Raw genomic sequence first — 13,055 nt, 5'->3', positions numbered from 1 at the left:
ATATAAGGTTGAGGAGCAACGGTAGGCTCCTTAAGAGTACATCTCGGGCTATTGCGCCCTTTGTCTTTTCAACCATGAAGAACACTTTAAAATGACAAAAGTTCTAGTTATTTATATACGTTTATTATATTGAACTGTTTTTCCAATGATAAAACATAATGCAAGTATTTAATATTGTGTAGATCAATAAAAACACAAGGCTATTAATATATAGTTTTAATTATTAGTATGTCTGTCTTTTTAAGTCATTGGTGTTACCGCCTTGAAAGTCACTCATTACAAATATACAAGGACCTTGAGCATTCCCTCCAGTAGCTAACTGTAGTCGGGGGAGGGGTCTATAAAGACAATTATTAGCTACTCACACCCTTTTAGTATGTCATACATTTGAGGAATCGAAATCCAGTTTCACTTGGGTGTTAGTCAATTTAAACTAAGGGAAATTACATTGAGCTAAATTATTCATCATATCACTTTAGTAAATTATTTTTAAAGGGTTAATGACCTGGTATTTGAGCATCTGTGGCCTCCATTTAAGAACATCCTGAATTACCATTTGTTCGTTGGTGTTGCTACCCCTACTAGTGTGTTATCATAATAATAAAAATGATTTAAACACATTATGCTGCCGTGTTAGAGGATTTAGAATGGGAAGATTTCCCAGAAGTAATGTGATGCATTTGTTACATAATGATGTGATTGCAAGTACACTCAATTAACTTCAACACTCCATATGTGATACTTTCAAAGCATTTAAATCATGTTTGCAGGGGAATATTGGTCCTGGTTTCTTCTTCTCATACCGCGATTAGGACATTTGGAAATGTAGCTTTAAGGGTCAGATTTGATTCAATGAGACAGTTTAGCAGAGACGTGACATGAATACAAAAGAATTAGACCTGCGGTGCACTGCTACACACTCATACCTCACCTCCTCTCATAGTGTGTCAATCTGCCCTCTGGAGGACAGAGGAAGAGAACCAGCCACCCATCTCCATATCTCTGAATTGTCAAACTGCCTGAATGAAATCCCCCCCAATTGGTTGTATATGATCTCTGATGGTAATGTTAGGCTTTTGGAAAGGGCACTAGAGGTCACACAACCCAAAGTGTGGTACTCCTTTAGATTGGTGCTTGACACAGTAGGTGAAGTGAAGAAAGGCAACTTCCCTTGATCCTCAAGACCCCTCAAACTCAACTCTGGACCTGGAAGCCAGTTCCACAGCATGTTTTTATTGTCCCCCTCTAACCAGGGACTAATTTAGACCTGAGACATCAGGTGTGTGCAATTAATTATCAAGTAGAACAGAGAACCAGCAGACTCCGAACCTCGTTGGGAAAGAGTTGAGTACCCCTGCTTTAGACCTTTCCACATCCCAACTCCAATGGGACAATAAATCCAAGAACAAAGGGGTCTATAAAACAACCCTCTACTCATTACAGTGAAGCCCACCACTCCAGTGTATGTATGGGGGTTGTGATATAGCAACCTATTTGATTTTGGCCCCAAACTTAGGGGCCACAGTTCCATGTTGTGAAAGTGCTAGCTATTTATGGTAATTGTATTCCAGAGTTTTACAAATGTGTCAAGTAATTACAGGCCATCTTGTTAAGTTAACGATTCAACACCTTGTTAAACATGTCAAATAGCCAGGTATCAGGAGCAGGCTCTGGCCAAAGTACATTACCACATGTAAATTAAGATGATCTGTATAGCTTAGATGATGCAGAGTAATTCACCATATGGCAGTAAGGTAAGCACGTCAACAGTTAATGTCAGCTTGTAGTTTTCAGTTGGACAAACTTGAAGACTCGAAGATTCAAAATCAACAATATATTTTCACTTTCCATAGGGATTGAGTTGTCATGACAAACATTTACAAGTACTCTGTAACAGGGCCAATAGTGGGAAGAGGGCCAGGGCTCTCCACAATACAAGTGAGCAGATGTCAGTCTTCACAACCACACCACTTCTCTGACTGCGGTTCATCTACCATTCCAGAGGCACTATAATGCAGCAAAACAAAGCTGCAATAAAACGTTTGGCAAAAAAACACAAAAGAGACATGGAGGTGCCAAGATGGAGTCAAATTCCAACAGTACATCATAAAGACAAGTAGCCATCTCACATCGAAATGGATGACACTTTTTTTTAGTTGGCAAAGTCACAAATAAACGTGCATCACTAGTGTCATTGTAAAATGATGAAAAACCTCAGTTTGAAATCATTCTCTGAAATCCTGACATTTTGATAAGCTCAAGTGCAATTTTCAATCCTACCTCTGGCATCACATACATTGTAAATTGTATGGCTTACTAAGTAAACAGGTCCATATAAACTGGAAAGAGACATCTTTCATAAACAAAACTATGGTATAGCATTATCTTGGCAAAACAAATCAAAGATCTAAATAACAATGTAAACAGCATACAGTAGGCCTACAGTTTATACTAACATATTTACAGGTTGTTTATTTTTTTAAAGTTCCCTGTAAAAATGGTCATTTCCATGATGCGAACTTACACTGTATGTTTGGCAAATTCAAGCATCCCATCTACTTTGTCACAGAGACAAATTGATTTGAGGAAAATAACCCAAACAACCACCATTTGAACTTGCTGAGCTACAAAATGTTTGTCTCCTCCTGTCTTATAAATAAAATGGTTTGTTTTACATAAGGCAAGGATGCTCTAGGATAAGTGGTGTCAAAATTCATTTTGCCCCGCGGGCCGCATTCGCTCTTCACCAAGATCGGGAGGGTCGCACTTAAAATGTATTATATTTCCTCGCCATCAAAATCGGCAAAAAATTGTTTCAATGCTCCCGGACTGTCTAGCTTTCGTTTCGATAACTGCTAGAAAGCTGGACAGAGTGAAGAGACTATAAAATGTAGGTCTGTTATCTTTACTACAGTTTCCATTTGTTTTTCCTCATTACAACAATGTTTTTGTTTTACTCAAACCACCAACGGATTGAAAATGCTCCGGCCCACAGGTCGTAGGTTTGACACCCCTGCTCTAGGAGGTGTCACGTGTTTTTCCAAAGTAATAATGATATGATACATGGACTCAATTGATGATGGCTCTTTGGGCTAAATGCACTTTTCAGTGTTATTTTTTCAATCACTTGTTGTCATATATGTAACAAAAGCAAAGTATTTGTGTGCAACAAAGAGAGCATTGTTCTACTTCATCAGGAAATGTGCAAAATTTGCTCTAAAGCAAAGTGACAGTGTTGCAATTTCTAATGTACAAGGTACCGGGAGATGTAAGGGACACCGAGACACAGGTGCAGACCCTCATTCCAACTTTTATACAAGGCACTAAGGATAGGAGTCAAGGGCCACACTGCAGGTCTCCCAACAGCCTCCTCAGCTCAGTCTGGTCGAAATATAGGATATTTGGGTAAGAATTCTATAAGAATTACCTGTGGAGGGGAAAGTTAATTTAATTTAACACTTCTTTCAGCATTGAATATTTCCAGTGGGCACTCTTCTATAATACAATCATGCCCATATATTTTGACTCGGTAGCGATTTAAGTTTGTAATAGTCAATAATTTGGCAAGAATCATATTCTGTTTTAAGGGAGCATAAATGTGTTACACTCACGTATTCCATCATATTGCTGCTTTCGCATTTCCTTTTGCTGAGCTTCCAGTGCAGGCCCAGCTAAAGAGAAGAGGTGAAAGTGAGGACAGACAACACTGTGCGCACACACCCGCATCCCGTCTGGTTAGCAAATCTGAGTGTGAGGGGAATTTAGGATCGCTTCAAACCATGTCTGGCTGGGGTCAGGTAGTGGCCAGACACCCTGAAGAGCTTCCTTCATTCTTCTGCTCAGTTACTAGCTGTCACTCATTGTTCCGTGACAAAACTAAATTAACATGCCTTTTACTGCTGACCTTTAGGTCTGGTCAGCCTCTGTCCACTATGTCAGATGAAAATAGCTTTGAGGGAAATTCGTTTTAAGGGTTAAAGTTGACATAATGAGGTAAAGACCATTATCCATCAGAAACCTGCTACTTTATCACTCAACCCTTCACAACTGACATAACTTGGTCTTTCAGACAGGTGCTAATGTGCAATTTGTTCTTACCTTGTGATATAACTGGTTGTTTTCCCATTCTAACAACTTCTGAATAGATCTTCTCGCCTGTTGGGAAAGGAGCACATGCAATATCTTCTAGTATTAACCTCAACTTCACACTCTTTTACAATTGACAACAACCTCAGTATTATGACAAAGAGCTGTTCATAGACTGAAATTCTACTTTTACCAGCTCGTAATTTCCACTGTTGACAATAACACTGGGTTGGGGCACCACCTTTCAGTTATGTACCCTTCAGCGGTGCAATGTGTCATTTCTACACACAAACCCTAATTCCACACAGGTTGCCTGCTTAAGACCAATACGGCTGATTGCTAAACTAGTCCATGAGTAATAAGTGGATGTGCTGATTTAGAGAGAGAGTAGGACTGTGCAGCAGACATCACGTGAGGTCAGACTGAGACTTACTCTCTTGTTGAGGCATATAACAGGCCACAGACTGAAGCCCACCGTACAGCAACAGCACAGGCAGCCACAAAGAAGCCACTTCCCATTGACAGGCAACGTCTTCTTCAAGCAAGTGTTCACTCTGCTGATGCTGGTTTTAAACTCCTCTGGAGCCACCTGGAAAAGAAGGGGGAGAAGAAAGGAGGATGAACTAAATGGACAGGAAGAGTCAGACAGAGGAAAGAATGTGGTTGTAATTTATATAGCTTTTAATTTTATTATTGGTCATTCTCTCTCGGAGACAAATCAAATTCTTCATTATTTTCAATTATTTTGCTCTTAACATATTTTTCATCGGAAGAAACCCAAAGGGAAAGTTGGAGAATGGCAACCATTCCTTTGCTCCAATTGTTTCAAGAAAAACCTGTACTGTGGTCTGTAGAATCAAAGAGCCTTAGAAAACAAACAGGTAGCCTAGATATTTGGAGATGCTTTCCAGAGATCAGATGAGATCTCTCACTCGTATGGCTGTAACTTGCTAACCAAGCTCTTGTCTATTCACGACAGAGAGGAACTAAAGGGTGAGATAAGCTTAGTGCCTGTGGCAGCGGCCGTCCAAACAACATGAATGGATGCTCATTCCTCTCTGGGTCTGTACGCCATAAAACCGGGGTCGTAATATTTTATGACAGGATGCAAAGGTCTCTTTGCAAAGAGCGAAAGGCCTTAGAATAAGGGCCTACTGATCTGCACCCTTCAATCATCATAATTGTGACCTCTTCCATCACGTCACAATACTGGAGGGACATTTTATTGCCCTGCACTTCCCTCAGCCTGCTCTTACCCCTTCAGCCTTTTTGTGTTGCAGTGTCCGACCCAGGAAGCTGCCCTTTCTTGTGTATGGCACAGTCTTTATTTCATTATTTTATCACCTGGAGCTGTGTCCTCCCGAACACTGGGCCCCCGACCAACTGGGCTCCAAAGACAGCTTACTCATTGACAGAGTTTCACTTCAGCTTTGGACGCACAGTGGTGTGTTGCTTGAAATGCATCAGCATCAGATAGAAGCCACTCAAGAGACTTGAAAGAGGTAATTCAGGAATTGTCTGATTTGTCAAAGGGGAAATAGAACAATAGAGCCACCATAATAGCTTAAATTGCTTGATTCACAGCCCAGTTTAAATAAGTTGGAAAGCCTAGCACAAGACGAAGACACTAATGAATTTGGCTACTGTACCTTTCCCGTGAGAACTGAGGGAAACTCAGTGTCAAATTTGTTGCTCAATCCAAACCTGTCAAAAAGAGAAATACAAAATGGTAAAGAAATGAAAAACTTTCCATTGAACATGTATAAAGTACTATGACTATGGCCATGGGCTGTCACAAGGGAAACCTAGCAATGCTTTTTTATGGGGATGGAATTAGACACTTTGTACTCTCAACAAATAAATACCTATAAAATGTAGACCTTGTGCCTAAAACTTTACATAGTCTACAGACAGCAGAAATAAACAAATTAATGTCCTGAATGACCTGTAATTTGTTTCTATTACGTGAATAGCTTCCCCTGTCGAGACAATTCTATAGGATGACAAGGACACATCATATGCATAATGCAGTTGTGGACACGAGAGGAAGTATACGTAACTATTATGTCATTATTTGGCATGGTAATAGGTGTTGTGTCCATTGCTGCTAAGCAGGGAACTATAAAACAGTAAACAGAATGTTAGGCTATGGATGGTAGCAAGCAAGCTTGTTGGAAATAATATGCTTAATTCACCACCATTTGAATAAGCCAGCTGCTGGCAAAGTATTCACTACAGTGGTTAGCTATAGCTACTTATTGAATGTTGTGCAATTAATCTTCGTTTGCTGGCTTGTCATTTTTGTTAAAGCAGATGCTTTCTCATTTCAGGCTAATTTGCAGAAACCCAGTGTACGTAACGTTAGGTAGCGAACTAGCTAGTAAACTATAAAGCCGGAATAGCAGGTACGCAATAGATAATTGACGAGGCTAGGGTTAAGCCAAATGTAACAGTTAACGTTACGTCTTACAACGGGACCAGACAGCTAACTGACTGTTATTGCCACGGCCTATCTAGTAAGTTAGCTAGTAAATTGTATTTCACATCAGGCATTGTTGTTAGCAGGCTAGCGTTAGCTAGCAGCGGATTATTATGGCAACGTTAACAGTAGCTTTGAATTGCTTACACGGTGATGTGCCCAGCCCCTCGCATAATCACAGGTTCTGAGCAATATCTAACAAGGTGTTCTTCACTCACTACACGTTCATCTTCCTCGTCCAACTCATAGATTGTATCAAAGTCCGCCATGTTGGGTAGTAAGACGCTCATGACGTCTTCTTAACTGCCAGCATGACGTCAAAAAGATACGCAAGGTGCCTTCAAGACAACTAGGAGCTCGGGGGGTGGGGGGGACTAGCTCAAATCATGAACGGTCATCCAACTCTGAATTCCAATTCGGAAACTCGGGCATCTTTATAGAGCTCCGACTTTCCGACTTGGAATTCAGAGATGGATGACCGTTTAAAGCACTTTTTCCCAGTCGAAGCTCATTTTTTCCGAGTTCCCAGTAGTCATGAACGCATTGGAGTCGGAGATTTCCGAAATCCTAGTTCCTCGTTGTTTGAACGAAGCATCACACGACCACAAACATCCTCGGAATCACTCAGTTGGAGTTCTGTAAATCTGTGTGCAAAAGTGAGGGATATCATGTCATATCACATAAGATTATAATTTGAAGAATACGATCAAATAGGCTTCCCAAACTAGCTAATAATTGCACAACTATAACTGTAGGCTACGCACTCACTTGTTTATAGCATTTCATGGAAACCTATTATTACCCATTTAACCTACATATTTATCATCTTATTGAGGGTTAATTTGCCCATATTTTATGAAGAATTAGGGCATACAAGTCATCATCCAAGTCCATACAACAATAGTCCACAATTAGTTTATACAAATTCTCATTTTGCATTTTGGCCTAGGCTAAAGTGTCTCCAACACCTTCTTACCAATTTCTAAAGGTGTTGTGTTTTCTGAAGAAAAACCATAATGCCTAGACAGTAGCCGGTAAAATACTGGTTTTGTCTTTGTGGACAAGTAAATTGACCTCTGTCCAACAGGTTTGTTGAGGGTGTGCAGCACTTCTAAACAGATCTCTTGCAAGTTTTTGGAATAGGCCTCGGCTATGTTATGAGGATGTTAATGTTTAATGACAGTCTTGGGTAACCTTTTTACAGGTTCATGATTGTAATCTATCCATACTACACAATGCATCCCAGCCCAGCCCGTATACCAGACACCCAGAACACACTGGTTGAATCAACGTTGTTTCCCTGTCATTTCAATAAAATGATGTTGAACCAACGTGGAATAGACCTAGAACGGACGTCTGTGCCCAGTGGGTAGAGTCTATATTACATCATAATGGCTCAAAGGTCGTCATGAATTGAGAAGACAGTTTGACAGTTGTCAGTTGCTGTACTTGGACGAGCATTGTAGGTCTAGTCTACAAAAATCTAAAACTTGACACTAGAGTCCTTTACAAAAAGTAATTGTCTTAAGTTGCATGTATATTGCTTTGGCTAAATTAAGTTGCTTGGGCCAATTGCACTTTTTCTGGTGCAATTTATTGGACAAAATCTTCCGATTTAATGTTACACATCAACAATCAAATGTTGCCTTTGGCACATGCTGGGCTGACAGAATCCCATCCTAATAGTTTGGAAACGACAGAGAAGGTTGATAAACTGATCTAATTTTGTTTGCGGTTCTAGGTATCAAACAATAAGAGTAGGTAAAACTATAAACAATGAAGTCTGTTTGAAAACAGTATGCACACTCAGTCTGGTTATTTTTGCAAAAGTGAGCTATCATTTTCCAGTCAATGAAATAAGTAGAAAAAGGTAACGTTAAAACACATTTTATTTACATTTTGAACATCAAACAAACGTTCCACCCGTATCTCACTTATAACCTGATTTACTTGTCCCTGTAGAAAAACGTTATGAAAGTGTGCTTTGCAATCAAATTGGAGCAGAAAATGCATAGTTTGTCAAGCCATTATAAAAGCTCAAAATGAATGATATCCCTTTTCATTCCAGATCAATTTCAAATAAAATGTACCTGATTTTTTATTTTTTATATACAAACACTTATACACTTCATTACATAGTCTACAGAAAAGTATATTTATATCTCAATAACTCAGACACAAACAAACAATTTAAGCATTACATGTCTGAACCATATGTTGATTTTTGTATGGGTTTTTTGGAATTATTATTAGAACTATTCTATAAAAACAATATTTCAAGAGCCTCCAGCATTTTGTTGCAGTTATAAATCATCTTGTTTCTCGAAATCTCATAATCCACAACATGTTCTTCAGGACGTTTGAATAATCCATTGGAATCCAAGTCTTGAGGAACGGTCCTTTCAGCGTGTTGGAGTGCTCAGTTGTGTTGGATGGTCTAAATTCGATTCTACTGAGTGACAGTAACGTGCTGTATGTTCCTAATAGATGGCAAGTTGTTCATTCCAGGGGGTGGGTAGAGAGAGCCGTGAATATCCGACGGACTGAGTGAGCCTGGTACTGGCAGAGGACTCACTGAACCCGGGTCACTGTGCACTGATCCCCCACTGCCATCAGACCCCATTTTCTTTTTGATTAATTTCCTCTCCTTGGCTCTGCGATTTTGAAACCAGATCTTCACCTGTAAATGTAAAAGGAAAAACTTGTCAAAATTGTTATTCGTTTTATATTTGATTTATCATTTGATTTGTCAAGTCTAGGGCCCTAATGCTCTATCAATTAATTGGTTTACCTGTCGTTCTGAAAGACCAAGATTCCCCGCAAGTTCGGACTTTCTTCGGATAGTGATGTAACGATTAAAATGGAACTCCTTCTCCAGCTCCAGTCTCTGGTGATCGGTGTAAACCACTCTGTATTTCTCCTTCGTTCTTGTTTTGCCTGAAATTGTGAGAAATTCAGAGAATTCAACAGGCTATGCTTCGTGTGCCTAATTTTTAAATAGCCGTCACACTGAACAACGAAAATGATGCAAAGCAACGATGCAATTTCATGGCATTCAAATGATTGATGAATACAGGGGCAATAGCCTATTTCAACTCTAAAGTTAATTATTGTTTTAAATTCACCTTGTCATTTTTTACTATTTATAGCATGTAATTACTAGAGAGGTAGGATAATCAACAGGCTAATTATCAAAACGCCTATTAAACTTGATACTTCGTTTATCTAATAACTCTCTAAATGTGTATGACCCGTCTTTAGGCGCATTCAACTGAAGTGGTGGCTATCGTGTTAATCTAGACTGTGTTGCTTTGTTGGTAGCTATGCTAATCGAGCCACTGATCTTCTTTTGATGTCACTTTTTGAACAAACTGCAGAACAAAGAGTCTCAGAGATTTTACCTAAACTCCATTGATGTGTTAAGAGGCAACACACGACACATAAAGGAGTTACAAGGCAGACATCTCTCTGGCTTGGATCAGGTCGCTCTTGTTGATAAACCATAAACACGTCAGCACCTTTGCAGGTAGAAAATAATATTAGTCGTTTAGAACAACATTGAAACATTTTGATATTCATAGTTATAGCCTCGGACATGCTTGGGAAGTTTTACAGGGCCAGAGACAGCCTCCTAGAATTAAACACTTAATAACACATTTGATGGGCTTGCCTAACAAGAAAAATACACTTAGGCTATAAGATGGTATTTTCTGAATATTTAAATGTGGGTGGGGGTGATTTGACAAGTTAATAGGCTATAAAACTACATTTACGAGTTAATTGAGGCTCATACGTTATTATGACTTAATTGATAAATATAGTCTACAATTCTATTTTTTTTTACACATTAAGACATGTTGTGGTTTATTGCCCAGTTATAAAGCTTTGTATATATTTGTCAAATACATTTATTTGCTGTGAAAAACGCCACCCTTTCCGGCAATATAACTCCCGAAGAATGGGAGACGAGGAAGACACTTTGGTGCATATCAAAGTAAAACGAGGTGTTGAAAGGGGTCGCCGCCTGAATTTGACAGATAACCCTCAAAACCAGAGACAATGTAGCAAGAAAAGTAGACCTCGCATCTAGTCGACGGGAGTAGAGGAATTAGCATTACAAGAAGCACCTGGCGCCCTTTCTTGACACGTTCATCGTTTCCTCCACAAGGCTATAGGCCTGTATCAGAAAAGAACTAAGATGTTGTAATTGATATCATACTTTATCAGACAAATTATCGCGATGGGAGGCTTACAGTTGCATTGTCCATAATTAATTTGATACGTTCGATCGAGTGCCTATACTTTTCCTATTTTCTCTTCTGTTTTGAGTCTGGTGCAATTTCCAATTTAGTGCCTTGAAGTTGTATCTTACATGATTCAAAATAAGCCTTATACCAAACTGAATTATCAATTTCCATACATTTCACATGCAACTGTGTAATTATGGTGACATCTCATTTAAAATGCGAATAAATTATTCGTTCTGAGACCACGAACAGTTACAAATTAAAGGAGAATTAGCTATTGTTAGCAATTCGTTACGAATATCACCTAAAATGTACCCAAATGTACACATTACGTGTTATGCATGAGGTTATTCGTTTTTATAGTGAGATTTATCACTTAAATTATGCAATTAATGTTTATATTGTATCCGTTCTCTAAATACTACCTGTTGCACAAGTTTACGAGCCGGCACAATTATGCATGTCCATGCAAGAGAAAACATAAAATGTCCGGCTCTTCTTAGGTAAATATATAGATGTAGTTTGACATGGGTTGAGGCTGTGCTCATTGCACGAATAATTTTAACAGTAGCATGCGTGTCGTGATACAATATAGTTGCTTGTGACCTTTCTCACCCGTAGATGATGATTGTACCGTTTTGTTCATCCACTGGTAAGAAGAATTGCGCCTTTCTCTATCCGGGGAAAGTTGAGCAACAGAAATATTATCTGTAGGTGGTTGCAATACTGCTGACCCTGGCGCGTGCATGGGATTGTATTCAGGTGAGCAATAGGAAACTTGTCCCGGCGAGGAGTTGTTCATGGGCGTAGGAATAGTGTTAGGAGGCCCCAGACTATAGGCGCCCCAGTCCTCCCTCGGTGCGACATAAGGAGCTCCCCAAGCCCCCGAAGACTGTGTATGAGTATCCATGTTTGGCACATGATGGTATCCAGTAAAGTCGGAATATTGTGGCGTGGAAACAAAGTTCTGTGGTGGGATGTTGATTCCCGATCGTCTTACAGGTCCTTGGTGATACATGCTGCCTTCTTTATCCAAGAGGTATCCCACATACATGATTTGAAAAAAAAGTTACAAAAGTGACATTCAAGTCGACATAGTTTCCGGGCGACTCCTTCTGTAAATGTAAAAAACAATCCTCTTGCTATGGTTCTGATGTGTATAGTCCAATGGTGCTCCCCAAAATGAAATGCGAACTAGTTCCTGACTTGATACTGTCTCACATAATGTGGCGCTGTTGACAAGGTGGTGGTGCTAAAGATATATTATGGTCTTCCTTCCTGACGTCAGATGAGTCTTCAAACCCTGATGATTTGCATTCAAAAGAAGAGTCAATAATGCTGCCAAACCCACTGTCCCCTAGCACATTTTTTTTTAAACCTATCACCCCGAATAGAGCAAACCCTGCACTTCAACTCTGAAATATTATCGGCATGCATCAAAATATAATTGCGAAATTGAACTGCAACTTCACCAACAAACAATATGCTTAAATTAATATGCTCCTGATGACGTTGGGCCTTACACCTATCTCTTAGGCCTATGTATAATTGAAGTGTGCTTGAAATACATGTTCAATTTTCAACATTTGTATTTATTTAAGCCTACTCTGAAGCTGCAAACATTATTCCTTAGAAAGTAAGATGTGATAGCCTGAGCCTAATTTTAATACAGGGCTATTACTCTGCTATATAATACGCTAGAATTGTAGGCTACTAATGATATAAAGTGTAATTGTGGATGTCAGCTTCTTGATTGTGTTATTTTCATTTTGTTACGTGTCAGAGAATAATAAAATATAGCATTAAACATTTACAGTGCTGTCAGAGCGTGCATGGTCACACTCCTCTCCTTTCGTTGAATGTCTTTGCGAACGCAACGTCTCCCACGCAACGTATCCCATGTCTGCAGCCACGTTTCACGCCTTCAGAAGCCGATCGTATTTGTTAAAGCTATTCACTTACAAAGGAGGTACAGCTAAGTATGATGATATTTTCTCCTGCAACAAGGCCAACTATTCCTTCTAATTCGCACTTCAAGGTCGCACTTCGCAGCTAATTCCGGTTTAAAGGAACCTGAAGTGTCACCTATGACACCCGCTCAACGACAATGTGGTCTTGCTCCCGTGCGTGCCATTATATTTGGCATGATCTTGGTTGTTATCCATCCCTCTTTTGCAGAAGAGATTCCGTAATACATCTCAAATTAATTGCAATATCTACCATAAAACAAATCAACACAAATC

General features: G+C 39.5%; 2 protein-coding genes across 3 annotated transcripts; both read right to left on the bottom strand.

The window, feature by feature from the left end:
- Positions 1 to 1,819: 1,819 nt before the first annotated feature.
- LOC118363443 (cysteine-rich hydrophobic domain-containing protein 1-like) lies at positions 1,820 to 6,880 on the bottom strand. Of its 2 annotated transcripts, XM_035744312.2 has the most exons (6): positions 6,713 to 6,880; positions 5,736 to 5,790; positions 4,520 to 4,675; positions 4,099 to 4,155; positions 3,612 to 3,671; positions 1,820 to 3,427 (listed from the first exon to the last, which is right to left on the bottom strand). In XM_035744312.2, the coding sequence occupies exons 1-6, from the start codon at positions 6,853 to 6,855 to the stop codon at positions 3,377 to 3,379; spliced, it is 522 nt and encodes a 173-aa protein (XP_035600205.1). In that variant the 5' UTR covers positions 6,856 to 6,880; the 3' UTR covers positions 1,820 to 3,376. The 2 variants fall into 2 exon arrangements, with proteins under 2 accessions (XP_035600205.1, XP_052344299.1); XM_052488339.1 differs by lacking the exon at positions 3,612 to 3,671 and having other exon boundaries at positions 1,820 to 2,007.
- A 1,556-nt stretch (positions 6,881 to 8,436) lies between these two features.
- Positions 8,437 to 12,012, bottom strand: LOC118363105 (homeobox protein CDX-1-like). Its single transcript, XM_035743817.2, has 3 exons — positions 11,428 to 12,012; positions 9,357 to 9,502; positions 8,437 to 9,245 (listed from the first exon to the last, which is right to left on the bottom strand). Exons 1-3 carry the CDS (start codon positions 11,864 to 11,866, stop codon positions 9,015 to 9,017), a joined length of 816 nt encoding a protein of 271 aa, XP_035599710.1. The 5' UTR covers positions 11,867 to 12,012; the 3' UTR covers positions 8,437 to 9,014.
- Between the last annotated feature and the right edge of the window lie 1,043 nt (positions 12,013 to 13,055).

The sequence above is a fragment of the Oncorhynchus keta genome, chromosome 30, assembly GCF_023373465.1.
Source record: "Oncorhynchus keta strain PuntledgeMale-10-30-2019 chromosome 30, Oket_V2, whole genome shotgun sequence".
In the NCBI taxonomy this organism is placed as follows: Eukaryota; Metazoa; Chordata; class Actinopteri; order Salmoniformes; family Salmonidae; genus Oncorhynchus; species Oncorhynchus keta.
The sequence above is the reverse complement of the archived record's forward strand: the minus strand, read 5'-3'. Positions and strand labels throughout refer to the sequence as shown.